The following is a 22,624-nucleotide window of genomic DNA, read 5'->3' as shown; positions in this document are numbered from 1 at the left end:
GGGGTACTCAAATACCACAAGGCACACATTGTCTTACAATGAGGTAAACAAGCTTTTTCTATCTAAAGGCAAAAATTTTCTGGTATCTTCAAAGAATAACAAAACTATGGAGTGGTAGCTTGATCATATGGATGTATTTACTCACGTAAAGGCATATCATGAATTTGATGATGAGATTCCACATCTTGAAGGGGCAATCCCTATCTTGGATCAATCTTTGGAATCTCTTTTTGAAGCCTTGTCTCCCACTCGTTAAGTTATGCCTGTTTAGTCAAATAAGGAAGATTCATTGGATGATGTGACTAAAAAGATTGAAAACTTGAATCTTGATGGAAATATAGCACCCTCTTAATCAGTGGAGCAAGCTCGACCATCTTGGAAAGGTCCACCAAAGTGGCTCATCAAAACACTTGAAAGTGCTCGTCTTGATCAAGTCAAAATGATAGGAATTAGAAATTCCACCAAACAAGAAGGAGGTGACATAGATAATTTTGATTCAGGTGATGTAGATGATTAGATGTATCATATGATTGTGTATTGAATTTAATGTACTAACTGTGATGATTTTGCATAGGATCTTTTAACTAATAATTACTTCTTATGATTTCTTAGGTTAATCTTTTCTTGTATTCATAGTAATTACACAGAAGATCTCAACAGTAAGAACAAAATGCCAATAGGGTCATAAAGAGATAACCAAACAAGAGACACAAAAATTTACCCTAGGAAAACCCACATGGGGGAAAAAGCCCAGCAACCTTTTCCTTAGAGAAATCATTAAGTTCAACAGAGATACATCAAAAATTTTAAGTCAAACCAATGTTTTAAAACTCCTACTCGGATTCAGAATCGGCCGAGGGTCGACTCTGACTCGGTATCGACTCGGCCAGTTTGATTTCAATGAATCAATCGTTGTAAAAAATACATTAAATATTTTTTTTATGGAAAAACATACTTTTAAAGATTTTCATTCATGTTTCCAAACATAATGCATTAGAATATAGAGAGAAGACAACATATGATCAAAGTAGGCTCATGAATATATCCATTATATGAAAAATAGCACCCAGTGCACTGTCCAATACATACATGATATAGAGATCAAAACAAAAACACATAACCAGGGAGCCTCTAAACCAGGGAGCCTTTTAAGTCAAACCAATGTTTTAAAACTCCTACTCGGATTCAGAATCGGCCGAGGGTCGACTCTGACTCGGTATCGACTCGGCCAGTTTGATTTCAATGAATCAATCGTTGTAAAAAATACATTAAATATTTTTTTTATGGAAAAACATACTTTTAAAGATTTTCATTCATGTTTCCAAACATAATGCATTAGAATATAGAGAGAAGACAACATATGATCAAAGTAGGCTCATGAATATATCCATTATATGAAAAATAGCACCCAGTGCATTGTCCAATACATACATGATATAGAGATCAAAACAAAAACACATAACCAGGGAGCCTCTAAATGGCCTCTACAACAAAAGTAAGTTGTAAAACATCATTAGGCACCAGTACTACTAGCTACTGCTAACCTCCCTAGTGAAGCTTTTGGCTCCAGAGCTTTATAATGATACCTTGGATTCAGAAAAAACCTAGTTGCATGTGCCATGTATAGAGTGATGGAGTTGATTGTTCCATCTTTGAACAATGATTTCCCAAATGGGCCCATACTTAGCCACTCTATCCTTGTATGTTTCCTTTATTTTCTCCTTTGCTTGATCCATACCCTCATAAATGAAGCCCACAGCCAATCTTTCCCCATCCACCAACCACAACACCTTAACAAACCAGCCAGGGGTCCAGCTCAATCGACTCGGTCGGTTCGGTAACAAACCAACCACCGAGCCGGCCTGGCCAAGGGTCCAACGCGATCGGCTTTGCCAAATCCGATTTGGTCTGGCCAAATTTTAAAATACCGAGTCAAACATAAAGTCAAATTGACTAGTAACATGGCCCTAGCCACAATTGGTCAAACTGCCCTCAATAAGCCTCAGAAATTTTGGTCTGCTCTACCTCAGAAATTCGTCCTTCTATGCCTCAGAAATCCGTCCTTCTATGCCACAAAAAATCGTCTTTGATTGGCCTCAAATTCAACCTTTATTAGCCCAAAATTCTGCCTCAAAAGATGCTTGTTGTGTTCCAAAAATCTACCCAAATAGAGAGGACGAGTGGCCTATTTATAGTGAACAAAAGTGCTTGGAGGTAAAAATTCAATATTTAAAAATTCAAAATTCCTTCATTTTAAAACCGACATGGAGAACATGTCTTACATATCTTTGGAGGGCTAAAATATCAATTATGAAGACCGACCATAGTTATAAAAATTTAACACTTTGAACCAACTTCCTTTGAAGAAGTTGCTTCTCCTAATGAGTGGAAAGAAGCCATGCAAAAGAAGTATGATACTCTCATCAAGAATGGGACATCGAACTTATTGGACCATCTAGTTGGAACCGAACCAATTAGCTGCAAGTGGGTCTACAAGAAAAAAATACAAATCAGATGGCTCACTTGACAAGCACAAAGCAAAACTTGTGAAAAAAGTATTTGCACCTCATTAATTATGAGGAGGAGACTTCTACCCCCACAGCAAAATGGGCCACCATCCACACTCTTTTTGCCTTGGCAACACAAAATGGATGGAAAGTTCATCAAATGGATGTAAAGACTTCTTTCTTGGACAAAGATTTGAAAGAGAATGTCTTCATGTCTCGGCCAAAAGGTTTTGTTATGAAGGGACAGAACAACAAGTATGTAAACTCATCAAATCCTTATCTGGCTCGAAACAAGCACCACAAGCATAGTATTTACTGAGCATCTTTTGACATTGAATTTCAAGCACTTTAATCTTAATGATTCAACTATGTTTGTCAAGAAAGTTGGCAAAATTGTTATATATATTGTAGTGTAAGTGGATGATCTATTAGTGATAGGGAAGAATGATAGTTATATTACATCCATAAAGAAAAAGTTGAAGAAAGGTTTTCAGATGACAAAATTGGGACATCTTCACTACTATTTGGGCATTGAAGTGACTCAACATCCAAAGTACATATTCATTTCCCAAAAGAAGCACATTGGAGATTGTTGAATAAGTATGGCATTGTTGTATGTAACCCCCTCTCTACTCCAATGGAACAAAACTTGAAGCTCACATCAAAATAAGGTTTGAGGATGCAACCACATACAGACAGCTTGTGGAAATCCTTATCACCCTTGCCAACAGTAGACCAAATATTCCATTTCTTGTTGGGATTTTTTCCAAGTTTATGAAAAAACCTTCTAAAGGGCATCGGTCTGTTGCAAAAAGAATTCCAAAATACATGAAGGGATATCAACGTTTTGGACTTGAGTATTCTTAGGTGGATGACTTCAATCTAATTAGGTATTTAAATCAAAACTTCAATGGGGATTAAAGAAAATGGAATGTCGACTTCAGGCTATCTAAAGAGTCCTGGATCAATAGTTGTCTCCTAAAGGTCATGTAAACAGTGAATTCCAATAGATTCCACAACAAAAGTTGAATATGTGGCAATATTAGAAGCAACAAAGGCAGAAGATGTGGCAGTTGCAAAAGCAACAAAGGAGATTGTGTGACTCAAGAAGAATTGTAAGAGAAACTAGTGAATTCTACTCTTCTAGTTGACAATACTTCTGCAATCAAGTTGGCCAAGAATCCTTGATTCAGTGATCAAACTAGACACATTCACACCAAGAGCCATCTTATTTGATATCTTGTAGAGGCCAAGACCAAGGTTGCACGAAGTGGGAGCATGATTTTCCAGAAATCCTTGGAAGTGAAGCATCCTGGAAGTAAACTTGGAAGATAAGCGTCCCGAAAGCAACCTTGGAAGCATCTATTCCAGAATGCCAAATTAGTTGTACAACATATGAAAACATGCATATTTGTACATAATTCAAGATAGGGATGTCATCCATAGTACATTAATGATTAATTATTTGAGCATCAAGCATCTGAATTCTAGCAATTACAAACAAACATCAAATTTTTATGCATATAATAGAAAGTAGACCATTAAATCATTGAAGTAGATTATCTAGCAATTGTCAACATGACCAAACAGTGATGTTCACGAAATAGGCCATCAACACACTAGAGTAGGAAGAATGAAAAGTCCAAATTCAAAATACTAATCTATCATCTATGATAAATAAAGTAATGAATCTATCTACTATTCCCTCCTCTTTGCACCACCACGACAAGAAGCATGCCAAAAGCATGTTAGACCACAGGAAGCATGTCAAAACCATGTGTCGCACCATGGTCCCACATGTTGGACCATGCACAAAACTATCACGGTTCTAAGATGGCAAGAAGCATAGTGCCTAACTTTCAAAAGACGAATTACTATGCAATTCTACATCGGTCTCATCTGACGTGAGGTTCCAACGTCTGAACCAAGGGATGGTTCCAAGCCCCTGCAACCCTAGCCAACACTATTCATTTGAGAAATTGTTCCACAAATGAGCAATTTTCGGACATCTTCACCAAAGCACTTGGAAGAGAAAATTTTGAAAAGTTTTGAATGATGCATGGACTCACAAACACCCCTTCAACTTAAAGGGGGGGAGGAATGTTAAACATATAAACCTTCGAGGTTTACTATTATATTATTATTGTACATAATATGGAGGCAGATGAAACGAAGAGTCGTGGGGAAGACCAAGAGCCCTAGTGGAATGTGAAGTAAATAGCCACTTCCTCTTGTATATATGAATTTTTGAGTTAATGGAAAATCAATGAACTATGGAGCTATTCCTCTGTCCAACAGTCTCATCACAATTATAAAAATAAAGGAAGATTTGTCATTTGAAAGGCTCACCACTCCTTCAAATACAAAGGATTTTTTAAATCAGGATGCTTCCTTGATATCTGAATAGCGAGCATCCACACCTATCAAGAGGTGGGATGTTGCTTACAATGTACCACCTGACCCAACTTAATGGCCACTCTGTGGTTCAACAACCCCCTTGCAAGTAGCACGTCAGCCACTCCTTGTGAGGATCGAACCTTAGTGGGGGATGTAGCAGTGCCCCACTTTCACCAGCGCCACATACCTCTAATGACTTGAGGGACAAGGATTGAGATGTGGTGTCTATCTTTTAGGAGATTTTCTTTCATAGGACTAATGAATGATGTTTTTTGCTATATCAATTTTTAATGGCACCCACTTCTATTCATAACCAAGCAAAAATATTGGTTTGATCACATTGATACTGAGATCCATACAACATCATAGATTCTCTATTAGGGCTATCAGACAACAAATCCTGATCCATTGGCAACCTAGAAGAATGAAATCTATGAGCTTGGGATTTACATAGGAATCTCAAATTTATTTTTTTTTCTTCATTACCAAAAATACACAGATCAGGCTCAAATGATAGCACAGATACTCTACCTACCTCTACTAATTCATCAACAACTTCATGAGATGCTACCAAGCTATTGTCCAAGATTAAGCAGAGAGTCTTATGGCTTCAATAAATCCTCAACAAAATCTGTGAGACTTATCGTAGACTTATCGTGGTTGGAGATGATAAGTAAATGGTTTACTTGTCCACAACTATATTAATTTAGACAAATGGCTTCTCTCTTTCTTTACTTTTCCTTACATAACAGTATCTCGTTGCTATCTCGTGAAAGAAATGCTTTATAAACATTTGCTGACACTTCCAGTTCCTATAATTGTCTTTGGCCAATTGAGGACATCCAATATAATATATATCCTTCTTTCTGTGGCAAAGACAGAAATCAAAGACAACATTGGTCAATTTTGAAATATCTCACAATATCTAACAGATCATTTTTAGAATATCAATATTTTCATTTACCTATCCATAAAGATACATAAGACTGCCCTAGCCCTTAGTTCAAAGGCCAATGATGTTCATGTTTATAATATACTCTGCCTTTCCAATCTCATCTATAATATCCTTTTCAGCTAAGTCACATGACACAATGACACGAGACATGGAGGACACGGAAATACGAGTGTCGCACACAATATACAATGATCTCATCAATAGGACACACAAGACACATTACACACACACACACAAAAAAAATTGTTACATATATTAAAAAATATAACAAATTAATAAATTGCATGTACAAAAATGAAATATAAACAGAGATCCAATTTTTTTTAATTTAGAAGCAAAAACATGGGCAATTTTACATGATGATAATAAAAAATCAATCATACAACTTTTGCTCTTGAGCTTGTCTTGCTAAAACAGTGTTTTTTCCAGCATTTGAAGCTACTGCTGCAGCCCCACTTCTAGCAGATAAAGCGCTAACAAACCTTGAAGAAAATGGAGAAGGGACAACATCAGTGGGGGCAATCCCCCCTTTCCTTTAACCTTTTCCAGCTGCCTTCAATGACTGAGCCATGATTTCTGTGAAATGAGGAAGACAATGGATTGCTGCAGGAAAAAACTTGAATATTGGTGGACAAATCCATTTGCACAACACTTGGAATCTCTTCTAGCACTACCTATGTTGCACTAGTTTTGGGGATGGGGAACGGCAGGGACAGGGGGATGTGTCCCCGAAGAACACACCCCCAAATTTTTTGGGGGACGCCAATTATATATATATATATATATATATATATATAGATATATATATATATATATATTCAGAATTCAATATTAACATTTGTAGTTTCTTCAAGCTTATAAGCATGAAAAGCAATACTTTATATTATTATGCACAATTCTTACACTCGCCAATTAAAACCTTAAACAACTTAAAAAACGATTGAGTGACATTCCATTATTGGCCACTAGACATTGGCTTTAGTTTTAGGAAACTTAACTATAACTACTTTCAATTTGTAATAAGGTCCATGAACAATCTATCATAGAGAACTGTTTTTATAGCAGTTTTTTTCGTCATATTTCTTGTTAATGATGACTATGTTAAACATAAAAAGCATTCTCTTATCAATAGGTTTTGCAAACTTGTATAGTTGTGTTGAAAACCACTATAAAATACTTTGGTTTTTTAAAGATATTAAATTCATATTTCAGATTAGTAAGGGGATTGAATAGGGAAATTAATTAAACATTTAGTACCCAATCCAAGTTGCCACTATCTGATTGTTTTCACAATGCTTGGAGTTGGGATGGTGGAAGCACTGAACTTGAATGACACCTCGAAACCCACATACAATATGTAAAAGCTGAGATGATTCAAAAAGTGAGAAAGAACAAGACAAATAACCACAAGGATTAACCTTTTAAAACGTTGTATTTTCTGTTTTCTTGACATGGAAGCTGCTTGTAATTTTACCATTGAAAATACAACATCTAAATCACCAAAAATCCTAGTTGAAACTCATCATACAAAACCATATTTTGAGCTGCAACATGTACAGAAAATTTAGATTCAATGCATTCCAAAAAATAATGAATGGGACAAATGATCATATTGTTCAATCAGCAATGTCCATGATTGTCAAAATTGAATCTATATGCTTGGATTATCCCTGAAGCCTTCCCAAAACATCCTTGAAATCTGCCAAAAACGTCCCTGAAATCTGTCCGGAACATCCCTGAAATCTGTTCGGAATGTCTTGGGGACAGCCAGCAAGTCCCCGAGTCCCCGATGAAGTCCCAAGCAGTTTGGAAACATTTCGTAAGAGTCCAAAAGTCCCTGGAATGCAGGGATGTAGAGTACGTGAGCTTTTATTTTATTTTTTTTTTTTTTTTTTTGGGGGGGGGGGGGGGGGTTCCCCAAGTCCCCGATGAAGTCCCAAGCAGTTTGGAAACGTTTCGTAAGGGTCCAAAAGTCCCTGGAATGCAGGGATGCAGAGTACGTGAGCTTTTTTTGTTGGGGGGGGAGGTCCCCATGCAATATGGACAATAACCCTCAAGTGCACTCCAAAACATTTCACACCTCCAATCTGTTGATTGAAATGAACTCAAATAAAAGGGAAGACGTGTTTTCATGGGTAGCAGGCCTCTCTTTATGGGGGACATGGTGAGGGCATGTGTAGGACACATGTTTGACAGGTGTCTTGAGGACACGTGCCAAACATGTGTCAGACAAGTGTCCTCATGTATTGGTGTCCGACATGTAGGATATGATACACAGGGCCTGTTTGGAGGCATCCTGTTACTTAGATTTTCAGGCATGTCAATCCATAATCAATATTTTGAAGTCTGTAAGGTAGGTAATGCAGTTCTATTAGTTGTTCTAGTATCTAGATATAATGACATCAACCTGCAGTTCATAACCAAACTGCAACATCTGAATCGAATCACTTGTTAAACTGTCTTCCTGCAATTAATACATTAACTATGCATGCCCAGAAGTTGTTCAGAATCCAAATCTGTCTCATACAGCAGGAACCTAGATATCCAGCTCACCATTTGACATCCATCTGCTGAAGACACCAGCTTCCTTGTATTCATTTTTGGTAAATAAATTTTGCAAGTTTAGCATTTCTTTTTCACGGTCTATTTCCAAGTTTTCCACTGAAATTATTTCAAAGTTCTAATGGGAAATAACAACCACCATGAGAACGTAATCCTTTTGTTTGGTTGTTAAACATAAAGAAGCAGAGAGCACTTGGAACAAATTTGCTTTTCAAAACATCAATCATTTCAAAGTTCTAATGGGAACTAAATATCATTGTGAGAGCATAATTCTTTTCTTTGATTGTTAACATAATAAAGCAAAGGGCACTTGGAATAAATTTGCTTTTCAAAACTTTAAATCCTTGATCCTGAAACAATAGAAAGGGTAGATAAAATAAGGAACATGATAGTTTGGATTGAAAGTATAATGCTTACCACCTCAAAGTAATTCAATTTGTCACTTGTATTTGAGTAGAACATAACAATACCAAGGTTGGCCTTCAAGCCCCTCTCTAAATAATACAGATGCTCATTATATGTATCTTTATATTTCCTTTTCTTAATAGATTCATCTTATGATTGATAAAATACACAAAAAAAATACATCATAGAATTGTGCTTTTCCTGCCAAAGTAGTTTATATTCAATTTTCCAAGTAAACAAATCACAAAACTCAATGTTTACAAGTGGAATATTGGTAAAATGTTGGAACTGAGCTTGAGAAAAGACAACAATAAAAGAAGAAAAGGTCAAGTTAACATACCATGTATATCTTGCTACCTTTTGGCCCACATCTCTCCACAAGTTCTCTGGCTTTATTCAAGGTTGAATCTAGTGCTTCAAGTGCTCTCAAAACTGGCGCTGTCATAGTTATATTTGACTTCTCCAGCTCATCAAAAAGAGGCTTTAAGAACTTCAACTGACCAACAAGGTTATGACAGTTTGACCGATTGTGTCTTGCCTTCTCAGACAATGAGATAAGTACTTGAATTGAAAGCGACATGTTACTTGGCAGCAATTGCACAGTTTCCATTGTCATTACTGGAAGAATTAGGCAGTCAAAAATGAAAGTTGTGCCTGTCTGCTTCTCCTGAAGCCTATCTGTTGTTTACTCAGTTATTTTCTTTTGCTGTCTGGTTCTACACAAAACAGAGCAACCATTTATTTGCAAGGTTACTTGTCTTCAGCATCAACTCATTTAAAATTACATCCATGTCTAAACTTTTCAGGTAAAATAAAAACGAAATTTCAAGAATACAGTGTTACAGATAAAGCATGTGCACTAACCTTTGACAACATCAAAAACATAATATCACAACATCTTCAACGTTATTAATTTTCAATTCTCTCATAATCCAATGGAATGTTAAGGGGAAACATGTGTGCATGAAAATTATGGCTTAAAATAACAGTTCTAACTTCTCGTCCAGCATATTACTTTTCTGCTAAGTTACCAGCAAACAGTTCTGGAAACAGAAACACAACAGAAAACAGAAATGGAAAATTAAAGACAGAAAGAACAAAAAGGGGCATGAAATAAAACACAAAAAACAGCTATCGGTGCAGGAGAAAAATTTTAAAATGAAACGTTAAACATAAAATACTCCATAGTGATTTTAAATTTACAGCTTAATAACCCACATTTCTGTCAATATAAACAAGTGTAATGTTAGCATAGAATGTATTTTTCCCATTTCCCCCCTTTTTATTGGAGGGGATTCTGTCAATATAAAGATGTGAAATGTTAGCATAGAATGTTTTTCTTCTTCCTCCTTTTATTCGCCGGGAGGGGAGGAGGGGGTTAGCTCAATAACCTATATTTATATGAACGAATGTTTCCAGTTAGTAAAAGGTTAATAAGTGTTTATGTTGTATGCCTAACCTCCCTCGGTGGAAAATAAATATTTAAGCATTGATGTAATTTAATATAAAAGGCTTTACAGCAGTGTATCATAGGCAACAATCCCCGCATCTGAGGCACATGTCCCCCACATTTTCTCATCCCAGGGACATGGGGACTGCAATGGGATGTCTCTCATCTGAAAGGGAACGTCCCAAGGAGCAGGTGTTTAACCCATAAAATGAGGACATCTAAGAGACATTATTTGATAGTTTCAAAAACAACTGGCCACCCCTTGTGCAAACCACTATCCAATGGGAATCAATTCTCCAAACAAGTATGTACGTATAGGTACAACATTCACACTTGAACTTTTAACACCAGATCTGATTTAGTTTCTAACAATCTTTATACCAAGAAAATAATTTATCCTCAAATCAAATTTTAAAACTGCAGAAATAAACACACTAGTGTTCTCAACTTCTAAACAGTAAATTTCCAGCGGAAAAAAATACCCAAAAAAATCAGTCACAAACAGCCAATAAATCAGCCACCAAAACACACAAAATCTGTCCAATAAAATTCTCCTTCATTAAATTCTCAGGAAAACTTAGGCCTCCCCTGACAGGGAAAATGACCCTCAGAAAATTACAGAAAATACAGCAAATGAAAACTGGAAATTAACCTGAAATTTCACCCAGCAACAAACCTGCAGCTGCTTCTCACTGCTCACATGTGTGGCCCTTCAGATAGCTTCTCAACCTCACATGTGCAGCAAAAACCACCCAGCCATGTCACATGTGTGACTGTCCTGCTGGAGCTCTCGTACAAGTGACCTCTTCTTGGCCCAATCTCACACATGTGGCCCTTTCTTGGCCCCTGCAAACCCTCACAGCTTCCACACGTGCAGCCCACTGGCAAATTCTTACTTGCCCTGGCAAAACTACTGCTGTACACTTTTCCTTTTCTTCAGCTTCTGACAAACCTGCAATGAACTCATGCAAATCTGCTGGAATCTCTCATAACCAATTTTGTCTCCAGAGTCTATCCTCTCTCTTAGTCTCCTTTTATATTTCAAATTGAGTAAAATCCCTAGCCGTTAACCTCCAAAGTGATAGATGGCTAGGATTAATCCTAACCCACTTAAATCAATGGTTGAGATTAGATCTAAGTCACTTCAATAATTAAATTATTTATCCTTAGAAATTCGCTCAATGAGCCAACATTAATCAATTAAATTAGTTGATGTGTTTTTTTTTTAAGTTTTAAATTTAGGAAAGAAATCATATTTCTTTCTCCTCTCGAACAAGCACCTATAGAGAACTTCTTGCATGTTACACACTTAGCCTATGCTAAAGACTTTCTGATGCTATAAAATCAATAGGCTCTCTTAGCAAGGAAAGGATTCTCCAACACCCCTAGCTTGTCCCTATAGAATACATGCCTTCACTAGGGGCTTGGTGAGAATGTCTACCACCTACTCATATGTGGATATCTACTGTAATCTCACAGCACCTCTATGGACCTTGTCTCTAAAGAAGTGGTATATGATCTCTATATGTTTGGACCTGTCATGAACACTGGCTTTTCCAAAAGCTTGATGCAGCTTTCATTGTCGCAGTGAATCACTATGGCCCTTGTCGCACAGGATGTCTAGGCACCACGACAACGGCTCAGATCGGGGGTTGTCACCCTAATCCCCGATCTCTTCGTTTAACTTGTCTCCCAACAACAGGCTAAGGGGGGTAGACCCTACGGAAATGGAATGAAGGAGAACTAGTTGAGAACCAACCAGTTCGGGAGACATAGTTAAGCAACCAACTACTTGATTTAGATTTAGCAAGACCTATAGGATTCGATTATATTTAAATGATTGATACCAGTGCCTTATGGAGTCAACAATCTTGCTAGGAAATTTAGGACCAAGTAATTGATGAACAATTGTTGTTTGGATCAATAACTATCTTATATGAAATGCAGATCCTAAAACTAATGTGGGATGCAAAAATCTTGGTTAATTTTAGTTAAATGCATATTCTAAGTTTAAACCCTTCAATCCTTTCTATATCAACCCTGATTTTGTAATAGGTGGCAGAGAGAAGATAAGGTGATGCACATTAAGGCGTGATTAACGATATCTCTCCTAAAAATCTAACATACTCAATGCCTCCGGCACTGCAGAGGGTTGTGGCTCTGACGACTGCAAGGTCACCGTTTTAAGTACTATTTAAAGCAGGCTTCTCAAGCAAAGATAGATGGGTAACTATTTTTCTATCGACCAAGCTTATGCTTGGAAGTAAATTTTAATTATGCAAGGCTAACCTAATATACAATGCACGCGATGATTAGAAAATGGTGCGGGAAAGAAGTTAGATTAGAGGATTGAGAGCGTTTATGCCACGATCTGCTTCAGAGCTCTAAGCCAAAACCTTTAATTGCCCAAATAAAGATTCAAAACACTAGACTGAAAAAATAAACTTCTCAGCAATATGCTATCACAGTATAATGCCCAATTAAATCATAAGTTTAACACTTCAATTCATTTAAAATTTTTCCAATGCAATTATAATTCAAAGAGAACAAAATTTTCTTCGTAAATCTTCAATATCACCTTCAAGATAAATGCCAATTATATAGATGCTCAACTACTCAATTTAGGAAACAAAGGATATGCAATCTACCACAATTCCATGAGAGAGTACTTAATAATTACTTGAAAAAATCGCAAAAAAATTACATAAATATCCAATAATTCAAGTAATTAAAACACGCTTAGAATTAATTAAAAGACGAGCAATCTCAATAGATGTTAAGCATAAAAATGTTCAAAACCCTTAGCATGCAAAAGACTTAGGCAATTAAATTTCAAAAATTAATTACCATGAGGAACCATGAAATTCAAATGCTAAACACTTCAAACAATTTAGAATTAAAATGATTTCTTAAATGCTTCAATCCATAAAAAATTCTTTTTTTCCTATGGTCAAACTTTAGAGATGATTTAAAAAATATTTAAAAGAGCCTTGACTATAGAAAAATTTAAATTTTTACCAAAAAATTTCCCTTTTAAAAATTTAAAATCCTAAACTCCTAACACAAAAAACCCCAAGAAGGAACTTTAGATAAAAAAAAAATGATATTGATCCTTCGGCAAATTTAATGTGATAAAGTTCATGAATGAAGAAAAATTTTAATGTAGCGAATGTAAAAATCAAAAGGTTTAATTTAATTTTTAATGGGCCAAAGGCCACACAAAAAATTTTAATTCGAAATTTTGAAACCTTAAAATTTTATTTTTAGATTTTAATTCCTTTTTTTTTTAATTAAAGCCACACAAAAAAAAAAAATTATATTGATCCTTCGGAAAATTTAATGTGATAAAGTTCATGAATGGAGAAAAATTTTGATGTGGCGAATGTAAAAATCAAAAGGCTTAATTTAATTTTTAATGGGCCAAAGGCCACACAAAAAATTTTAATTCGAAATTTTGAAACCATAAGATTTTAATTCTTTTTTTTAATTAAAACCACACAAAAAATTAAAATCAAAAATTTTAAACAAACCAAAATCAAAATGAGAAACAATTAAGTTACAAAAACAAAAACAAAAACAAACAAAAAACAAGAACAAACAAAAAAAAAAAAAAACCTATTTGTTTTTTGAAACTTAACCCTAACGAAAAAAATAAAGTATGAGAGGAAGTCGAAAAAGGAAATCAAGAGAAAGTTTGTACACAGGTAGGAACAGCGGCAAGGAAGAACAACAACAACAACAAAAAATCGAAGGAGGGATGGACGCTGGCTAGGGTTCGATTGCAGGCAACGGAAAGGACAGAAAATGGTCACGAAAGAGGACCTACCTGCAAGCAGCAAGGAGGAATCCACACAGAGCAGCACAAACACAGGTCGAGGAAAGGGAATGCGAGAAGGGAAGAGAATGTGAGCAGAGAGATGAGAGTTTGGGGAGAAACCAAAAGAAAATGACAGCGCGCGGAAGAGAGGTTTGAGTAAAGGAACAAGGATGGAGAAGAACGAGAGGGACGCGGAGCAAAGAGAAAAAAAATGCAGGACGAAGGGAGCAGCAAAGACGCAGAGAAAATGAAGAGGAGAAACTCACGCAGAAGAGGGAGAAAGGAGATGAGGGAATGAGGAGGCCGCAGGGAACAAGAAAAAAATGCAATAGGAGATGACAGCGTAAGAGAAAGTTATGCAGCGAGGAAGAGAAGATTGCAAAGAAAAATGGCAGCATGGGCAGAGAGGAAAAGAGGTGAGCTAGGGCTGTGGATTGAAGGAGAAATGTTGATTAAGGAAAAGGAACACGCCGGCAAGCTGAAACGCAAATGGCAGCAACAGAATTTTGAAGGGATTCAAGGCAGTGAATGGTAGCCCAAGAACCTCAAAACAAAACCCAAAAAATAAATTTCAAACCGATATATTTCTGCTTCAAATCAGAAAAACCCCAGATCTTTATTTGAAACCCTCAGACTGAAAATAATTTTGAATAATTTATCCCTGCAAAATGGTATTGAGGCTAGATCTTGCCCTCCAGGGTCTAGATCTGGCTTCAAATTAAATTTTTCCTTCAAATTTGTACCTGCAAAACGAAAACAAAAAAAACCCAGATCCCAGATATTAAAAAAATGAATAAAAACCCCAAAACCCAAGCTAAAAAACTTCAGATCTACACAAAATATTTACAGATCTATGCACAAAGGTTGCAGACCTATCACATCTAAGGAGTACGAGTCCAACTCCGCTCCCAGATCTGATAATCTAAAGCTCTTACTAGCCAGATCTATCAATTTTTTCACAAAATATTTAAAAGATTTTGATTTTTTAGAGAGATACTAGCCCAAAAACACCCAACAGAAAAATTGTTAAATTATGGTATGTTCTATGCTTAGAGCAATTTACTTCAATTTCTTCTTATTAGCCCAATGTCAATTCTCAGTAGAGCAATCTCATTAACATACAAGTAAAATGTTGATAGAACATAAATAAAATCGATAGAAGACAAGCCAAGACAAGAGACACAAGATGTGGCGACTAGCAAGGGACAAACTCCAATGCGGGGAAACCATTTGATCCATTCTTCAATATTCTTCAATAATTCAACACAGAGAGAGAGAGATAGTACAATATCACAAATCTGTGATTTTATATCAACAACAATACAACACTAATCAACAAGGTCAAAGCTGGTCAAACAACTCCCAATCTGACCTCAAGTCAACCTTGAAGAACTTGGTCTTCAACAGCAAGCATAGGCAACCAAAACAGTCCACAATACCCAGTCAAACTGTAATCAACATCTGGTCAAACCTGCGGCAGCTCTTTGATAATCAACGCAAGTTGAAGAGTGGTCAAACCTGGTCAAAAAGGCTGAACATAAATGCGGCTAACCTAGGAGAGGCTGCCAACCCAAACCGCAGTCAAGAAAGCCTCCACGCTGGTCAAGGTTGTCCAATCTGCCCACCTGCAGCTAGATCAACCCAAGTCAACGCCGCCCTAACCATAAATCTGTGTCCTCCTTTCACACGTGTGAGAGAGAGAAGCTATTCTAATGCGTAGGAGAGAGAGAAGATGTGTGGTGAGATAAGTGGAATAATGTCACAAGGTCTCCTTTTATATGAATCGTGGAAGATAAGTTGGGGGTGTGCCACACACTTTAACTTGTCGGCCGACCGAAATACAAATAAATTCATATCTTCATGAATACATGTCGAAATCGGATGATCGTTAAATCAATCCTACACCTCTCGACGAGAGGAATCCAAGAAAAATATCAGTTGCCATAAATAAGATGACCCACATGGAGTTTGGCCCTAGTTTCCAATTTTAACAGGAATCTAATCATTAGATAAATCCTGAAGCTTATATGAGGTAGGCTCTTCAAAAAAAATGTGTTGAGAGTTGGCTAGTCCAACCGAGGACTATCCCCAAACGCTCAATTAAAACCTGAGAGATCTTTTGCAAACACTAGATCAACCATCAAACCAAGTAGAGAAATAGAATAACAGTAAAATTCTGAAGCAATAGCGATACCTACTAGTTCAATAAAAATTAAAAATGTTACCCTAGATCTAACAAACTGAATAAGATACTAGTATTCATATTATTCCAAGAGAGCTATTGATTGATAGTTTTCACATAATATTAAGCAGAAATTAAAACAATGTTACCATAGATGCATGAAGGGGAACACCACCGCAATTTGAAACCCCAAAGACTTTTGCATTAATTCCAGAAAGTATACAAGAGAGCTTGAAAGCTTAGTACATGTTTCGAAGATCGGATGAAAAAATAGATTGACACCGACTTCAATTTTATAGATAAAATCTCCAACGGCTAGTTGGCTTGATCCTTGTCAAATTAATATCGATCGTTCATAAAAATTTAATTAATCTTTAATCACGATCGTCAAAATTATTTAAATTTTGAGGAAAAAACAAATTTTTCATTTAATTGCCTTTTAATTAGTTAACTCAAAATTAATTATTTTGAATTATTTTCCTCAAAAATTTGACTTTGATTTAACCACCACGACCCAAGGGTCCAAAATTTCTTGATTTCATCAATATTCCCTTGGCTGGCAACCTCCAAAAATTAACTTCTTTAAAACCCACAAATTTCACCATTGGAGAATTTAATTTTACCTAGGACACAAAATTAATTAAATTTTTGGCTTAGGATTTTAATTTAATTTTGCCAGAAAATTTAATTAATTGACTTATGAGGGGATTAATAATTTTTCCAACCCTCTAATATTTAGCCATGGTGTCTAATTATGAGGGACCATGCACTAAATATTTTTTACATGAAGATTTTCAATTTAATACATGAAGGGGGAACACCCGTTCGTTATAGACCCTCAAATATCTACCCAATTCTGCGACTCAAAATATGATCTAGTAGACCAAGTAATTTGTAATAAAATAATCTAGCCAATTAGCTAGGATTATTCCCAAATTACTTTTACAAGGACTCGATAAAAAACACTAGGACTCACTTAATATCTTGACGACAAAATCCACCCTAGCTTTGGGGTGAGGTTGGAGGGAAAAACTTTGTCGATCATTTGTGTCTAGAGACACAGATGAATCAATGAGACAAAAAACCTCCTAGGATAGAAATCGTCACCAAAATACTATGCTTACCTAGGTTGTTACATACATGATGGTCTTACTAAGATCATTTACATTATAACCATGCAGAATGGGTTTACATCTTTAACAAACTGTCGACTGATGATGAAATCTGAATGATGTGAACACTTGAACATGATAGATCCCTTTTGTGAAAAAGGGGGGGTATTGCTATGGGGTCGTTGACACAAAGTGGTCAACAGCCACATCTCAAGGCCTCATAAACATGTGACCATTTTGCCCTGTGAGCATTTTTCTAAGCCATATAGCTTCATAGCTCAACAGACATGCAGCCATGTATTGAACCTATGCCGAGCTAAAGTGTTGCTTCTTGCTAAACCGTGAGATCATAGTGTCGACATGGGTTTGCAATCCTCCATCCTGAATCTCTTTAAGAGATCAACTGCATACTTGCCTTGTCCAAAGAATATCTCTCCCCGTTGTTGCCACACCTCCAATCGCAGACAGTAGTGCATCATCCTTCATCTCAAACTCCAAAGCAAGGTCCCCCTTGCACATCTTTATGAGTCTCTTAAATCCTGTCAAAAAGATATCCAATAGAGCATCAAGATGAGCGGAACACCGTCAGCAAGTTGTTCGCCCTCGTTTTTAGTCCAATTTTGCTTAAGAAAACATACTTAATTTCTATATTTTCCATCCATTTGTCATCACATACACCTCATTTTGATGTATTTATGCATATTCAGGTATATAAATTTAGTTTTTCAATTTTTAGATGTTTTTATGAAAATTAAATTTCAAGTGCATTTTTGGACAGAATCAGAAATTTCCGTAATGGCTACTTGGATGTCATATTTGCAGGACACTTGAGCACGAGCTAAACACATTTATGGAAAGCTTGAGAACTAGGGTTGAACTAACTCCTATTGGTTCAGTCAAACCAAGTTTAAACAGGCCCAGCCAAAGTTGGTCAAACATAACCAGTCATTCAGGAAATCCCTTGGAAATAGGGCAGTGTTATGATTTCATGGGATTTTCCATATTTTTAGTGATAAGATGGATGAGTTTGACTTGAATAGGTGGGATATGAATAGACATTTAGATCAGTTTGTTTCATATTCTTCTATTTAAGCCAAAACATTGAAGGCTTATGGTATGTAGAATTTGTATAATTTTATATTGAGACTTATGAATACTTTGAGTTAATCTAAGGAACCTGTGCTACCTTCATTTTGTTGTTCAATAGTGTCGATGATTAACTGAGTTTGCAGTAGCTGATAATCTTTTCAAGTGTGCAAAGCAAGGGTGGAGGGCCCCCACTCCAAGCTAAATACACTTCACGGTTAATCTAGCTTGATTTTCATAAACTAGTTTTCTTTCAGATTTGCTTGCTTGATTTGATGTATGATGATTTATGTTTGTTGATGAATCTTGGTTTATTTATCATATTTATATGAAGGGACAACCCAATGTTCAAGTTGAACCCTCCTTCTATTGGATTAATGAATAAAAACTAAAATTCATCTTTCTTGCTTTCAAGTAATTTTATGAATTTCTAGTTTTCTAACAATGGTATTATGATGAATGAATTTGTGATGAGGAACAGCAAGGACCTCCTAAGTTAGGAGCCTCTTTCATTATTTATTTATGCATCTTAAAGCTATTGTCAATTAGTGGGTTTTTTATTTCTATTTCATGAAGTAATATTTTAGAAGAAGGACACAACTGGTTCTCCTAAGTTAGGAGCCACTTCATCTCACATATATTGCATAAGTGAATTAGAAATTACTTAATTAGATTTATATTTATAATATGTATTTCCTCAATTCTTCATATTTTATCTTCTAACCTTGACTACATCTGATATCCATACATTTTGGACATGCCTCCAAGTTCTACAAACCTAGATTGATAATGAAATACTTGTGTTAATTTACTCCATAAATTAGCCCAACACAAGTACATAGTACAATATGAAATTTGTCTCACTCTTGGTGAAGCCCAAGCCTAGCATATACCCATCAATCCTTGAGTACCATGCTCGAGGTGCCTGAATAAGTCCATACAATGCCTTCTTCAACTTGCATACATGGAACTCCCTCCCATGCACCTCAAGTCCCTAAGGTTGCTCAATATACACGTCCTCCTAAATGACCCCATTAAGGAAGGCAATCTTCACATTCATCTAATATATCCTCCACTCCATCTCTGATGCAATGGAAATAACTACCCGAATAGATGCATATTTGGCGACAGGAGCAAAAGTCTCCCCATAGTCTACTCCCTCCTTATAAGAAAACCCTCTTGCCACGAACCTCACCTTACTTCTCGACACTGCCATATGTTGCATGTTTGATCATATAGACCCATCGAGAAGTGACCATTGATTTCCCTTTAGCCTCAATACAAACTTCCAGACACCATTCTTCATGATGGAGTTGTACACCTCCACCATGACATCCCTCCAAACCTCTTGGTCTATTGCCTCCTCAAAAGTCGAAGGCTCAAACACGTTGATGTTGCTCATCAAAGCCCTGTAACTGGAAAATCTACTCGGTAATCTATTCTCCCTGGAAGTGCTCCTAGGAGCCTCCACATGCTCGTCAACATCTCTCAATGTCTACTCAGCCCATCTCAACCTCCTACTGACAAAGCTCAAAAGAATATATAGCTCCTCCTCCTGATCAGAAGATTGTGCCCCCACTGTTGATGCTCTTGGTCCCTCCTTGGCCTTCGAAGCCTCTTGCACGCAATCCTTTGCCAATACTAGATCTGATCCATGTGACCTCTTAAAGGTCCTACACTCCTCGAATCTAACATCTCTACTGACCGCTATCTTCCTTTGCATTAGACGTAGACCCTATAGGCCTTTGAAGTCTCATTGTATCGCATAAAAATGCCCTTCTCTACTGAAGGCTCTAGCTTAGTCCTCTTTTTTGAAGGTATATAGACATAAGCTAGAGATGCAAAGGTGACTCACCTCTGATTTCACTCTTGTGAAGGTCCCCTCAGGAGTCTTGTCCTTCAAAATCTTATGAGGACACTTGTTCTACAAATAGACAATTATGTTTCATGCCCAAAAAAACATAGGCAGAACTTGATCATGGATCATAGCCTTGGCTACTCCGATGATGGCCCTATTTTTCCTCTCTGCAATTCCATTTTATTGTGGATTATATGGCATTTATCATCCCCTTTTTCCTACTTCCTTGCATAAATTCTTGAACTCATTGGAGGTATACTCACCCCCATTGTCCGATTTGATGACCTTAATCTTCTTCCCCATCTGGTTCTCCTTCTTCCCCATCTGGTTCTCCACAACGACCTTAAACTCCTAAAACCAACTAAAGACCTCATCCTTGGCCTTCAAAAAGTATATCCAAGTCGTCCTGGAGAAATTGTCTATGAATATCATATAATATCAATATCCCATGATAAACTCCACTGACATAGGACCCACACATTTGAATGTATCAAGTCCAACACACCCTTGGACTTGCTCTTGCTGCTTGGAAGTGCAACCTTGGCATACTTGCCAGGTGCACATCCTTTGCACACTCCATCCTACTCTAGACTGAACTCTGGAAGACCAATGCCTATCTCTCATAATAATGGTCGAGCTTTACTGTTAAATTATGGTATGTTCTATGCTTAAAGCAATTTATGTCTTTTCTTCTTATTAGCCACAGATTAGCAATCATATATACATTAAGTAAAGTTCAGATAGAACATTAAGCGATCGACAGAAAACAAGCCAAGACAAGAGACACAAGATGTGGCGGCTAGCTAGGGACAAACCCTAATGCGGGGAAACCCTTTGATCAAATCTTCTTTTATCTTCAATAGTTCAGCAAAGAGAAATAGTACAAAATCAAAATTCTGTAATTTTATAGCAGCAGCAGCAAATCCTAGATCAGCAAAATCAAACTTGGTCAAACAGCCTCGGATTGACTTCTAGTCAAATTGAAGAACTCGGTCTTCAACAACAATAAGTAGCAGCCCAAAACAGTCCTCAAAACATGGTCAAAACAACAATCAATATATCAACTCCTATAGTCAGCCCTAACCAGTCAACGCTACCCCAAAACAGTGGTCAAACAGAGGTCAACAAGGCTGATCTGAACTACGGCTAGCAAGAGAGAGACTCCCCACACAAATCCGCAGTCAAGGGAGCCTATACGCTGGTCAACGCAGTCCTCTAGCACCCAAAACGTGTTGTTGTACCTTCCTGCGTCCTCCTCCTTCCACGTCACAGCTTGCTGCCCTAACTGTGTCCTCTTTCTTCTTCCCACGTGAGAGAGTCTTCTTCCTCCTATGCATACCCAAGAGACTAGGAGAGAGAAGAGATGTGGAGATGAGATGATGAGAAAATGAATCAACCTCTCTTGTATTTATATGATTCACTGGGCATGTGTGCCACACATTTAACTGTTGGCCGACCTTGACAATTTGTCAAGTAAATACAAATAAATTCATATCTCCATAAATACTTGTCGGAATCAGATGATCTTTAGATCAATCCTACACCTCTCGACAAGAGGAATCTAGGAAAAATATCAGCTGCCATAAATGAGGTGACCCACATGGAGTTTGGCCCTAGTTTCCAATTTTAACACTCCCTCTCAACTAGGGAGAACTCCATCTGCAATCTGTTTGACCGTCGCTACTATCCCAGCCATCAAATGCACTGCCCTGCACAGCTTGGCCCTGCTCTGCTATGCTCGAACTATGAAGAAGAACGAGGATGTATCGTACCATCCTCCACTGACCCGAAGTCAGTCTCAGAGTGTGCCATACCACTCTCACTGATCCCAGATCAATGGAGGTCATCCTAGCATAGGGAGTATGGTAGATACAACGATGCGTCCATCGATAGTACTACTAATTGTCCCTAACCCCATTTCCCTACTCATTGATCAGATGAGAGGTACTTCCCATGAGTCCCAGACTGCATGGGTAGGATGCCTCGATAGGAGAACTAATCATCATGTCCACAGGAGAACGAATCATCCTGTCCAATAGTCGCCACAGAGAACTAATCATCCTAGCCCAGAGGAGAACTAATCATCCTGGCCCATAGGAGAACTAATCATCCTGTCCTACAGCCGCCACGAAGAACTAATCATCCTGGCCCGCGGGAGAACTAATCATCCTGTCCTATAGTTGCCACGAAGAACTAGTCATCCTGGCCCACAGGAGAACTAATCATCCTATCCTACAGTCGCCACGGGGTGTCACAGGGAAGGTTGAACCTTTCACCCTGTACGTAGTGCACC

General features: G+C 37.2%; 1 protein-coding gene across 3 annotated transcripts in view; it reads right to left on the bottom strand.

The window, feature by feature from the left end:
- LOC149242005 (U-box domain-containing protein 4-like) overlaps positions 1-22,624 on the bottom strand; it is a 56,775-nt gene that overhangs the window by 19,268 nt on the left and 14,883 nt on the right. For all 3 annotated transcript variants that reach the window (XR_016246611.1, XR_016246612.1, XM_089374116.1), the window contains exon 2: positions 9,167-9,542. Coding sequence is in view for 1 of the 3 variants with exons in the window: in XM_089374116.1 (XP_089230242.1) it covers positions 9,167-9,442 (276 nt within the window). In the remaining 2 variants the exon portion in view is untranslated. The remainder of the gene's footprint in view (positions 1-9,166; positions 9,543-22,624) is intronic.

Source organism: Pinus tabuliformis, chromosome 8 (genome assembly GCF_031772625.1).
Source record: "Pinus tabuliformis cultivar Carrire ecotype Pingquan chromosome 8, CPIR1, whole genome shotgun sequence".
Taxonomy (NCBI): domain Eukaryota; kingdom Viridiplantae; phylum Streptophyta; class Pinopsida; order Pinales; family Pinaceae; genus Pinus; species Pinus tabuliformis.
Note: the sequence above shows the minus strand (reverse complement) of the source record. Positions and strands in the feature narration are given on the sequence as shown.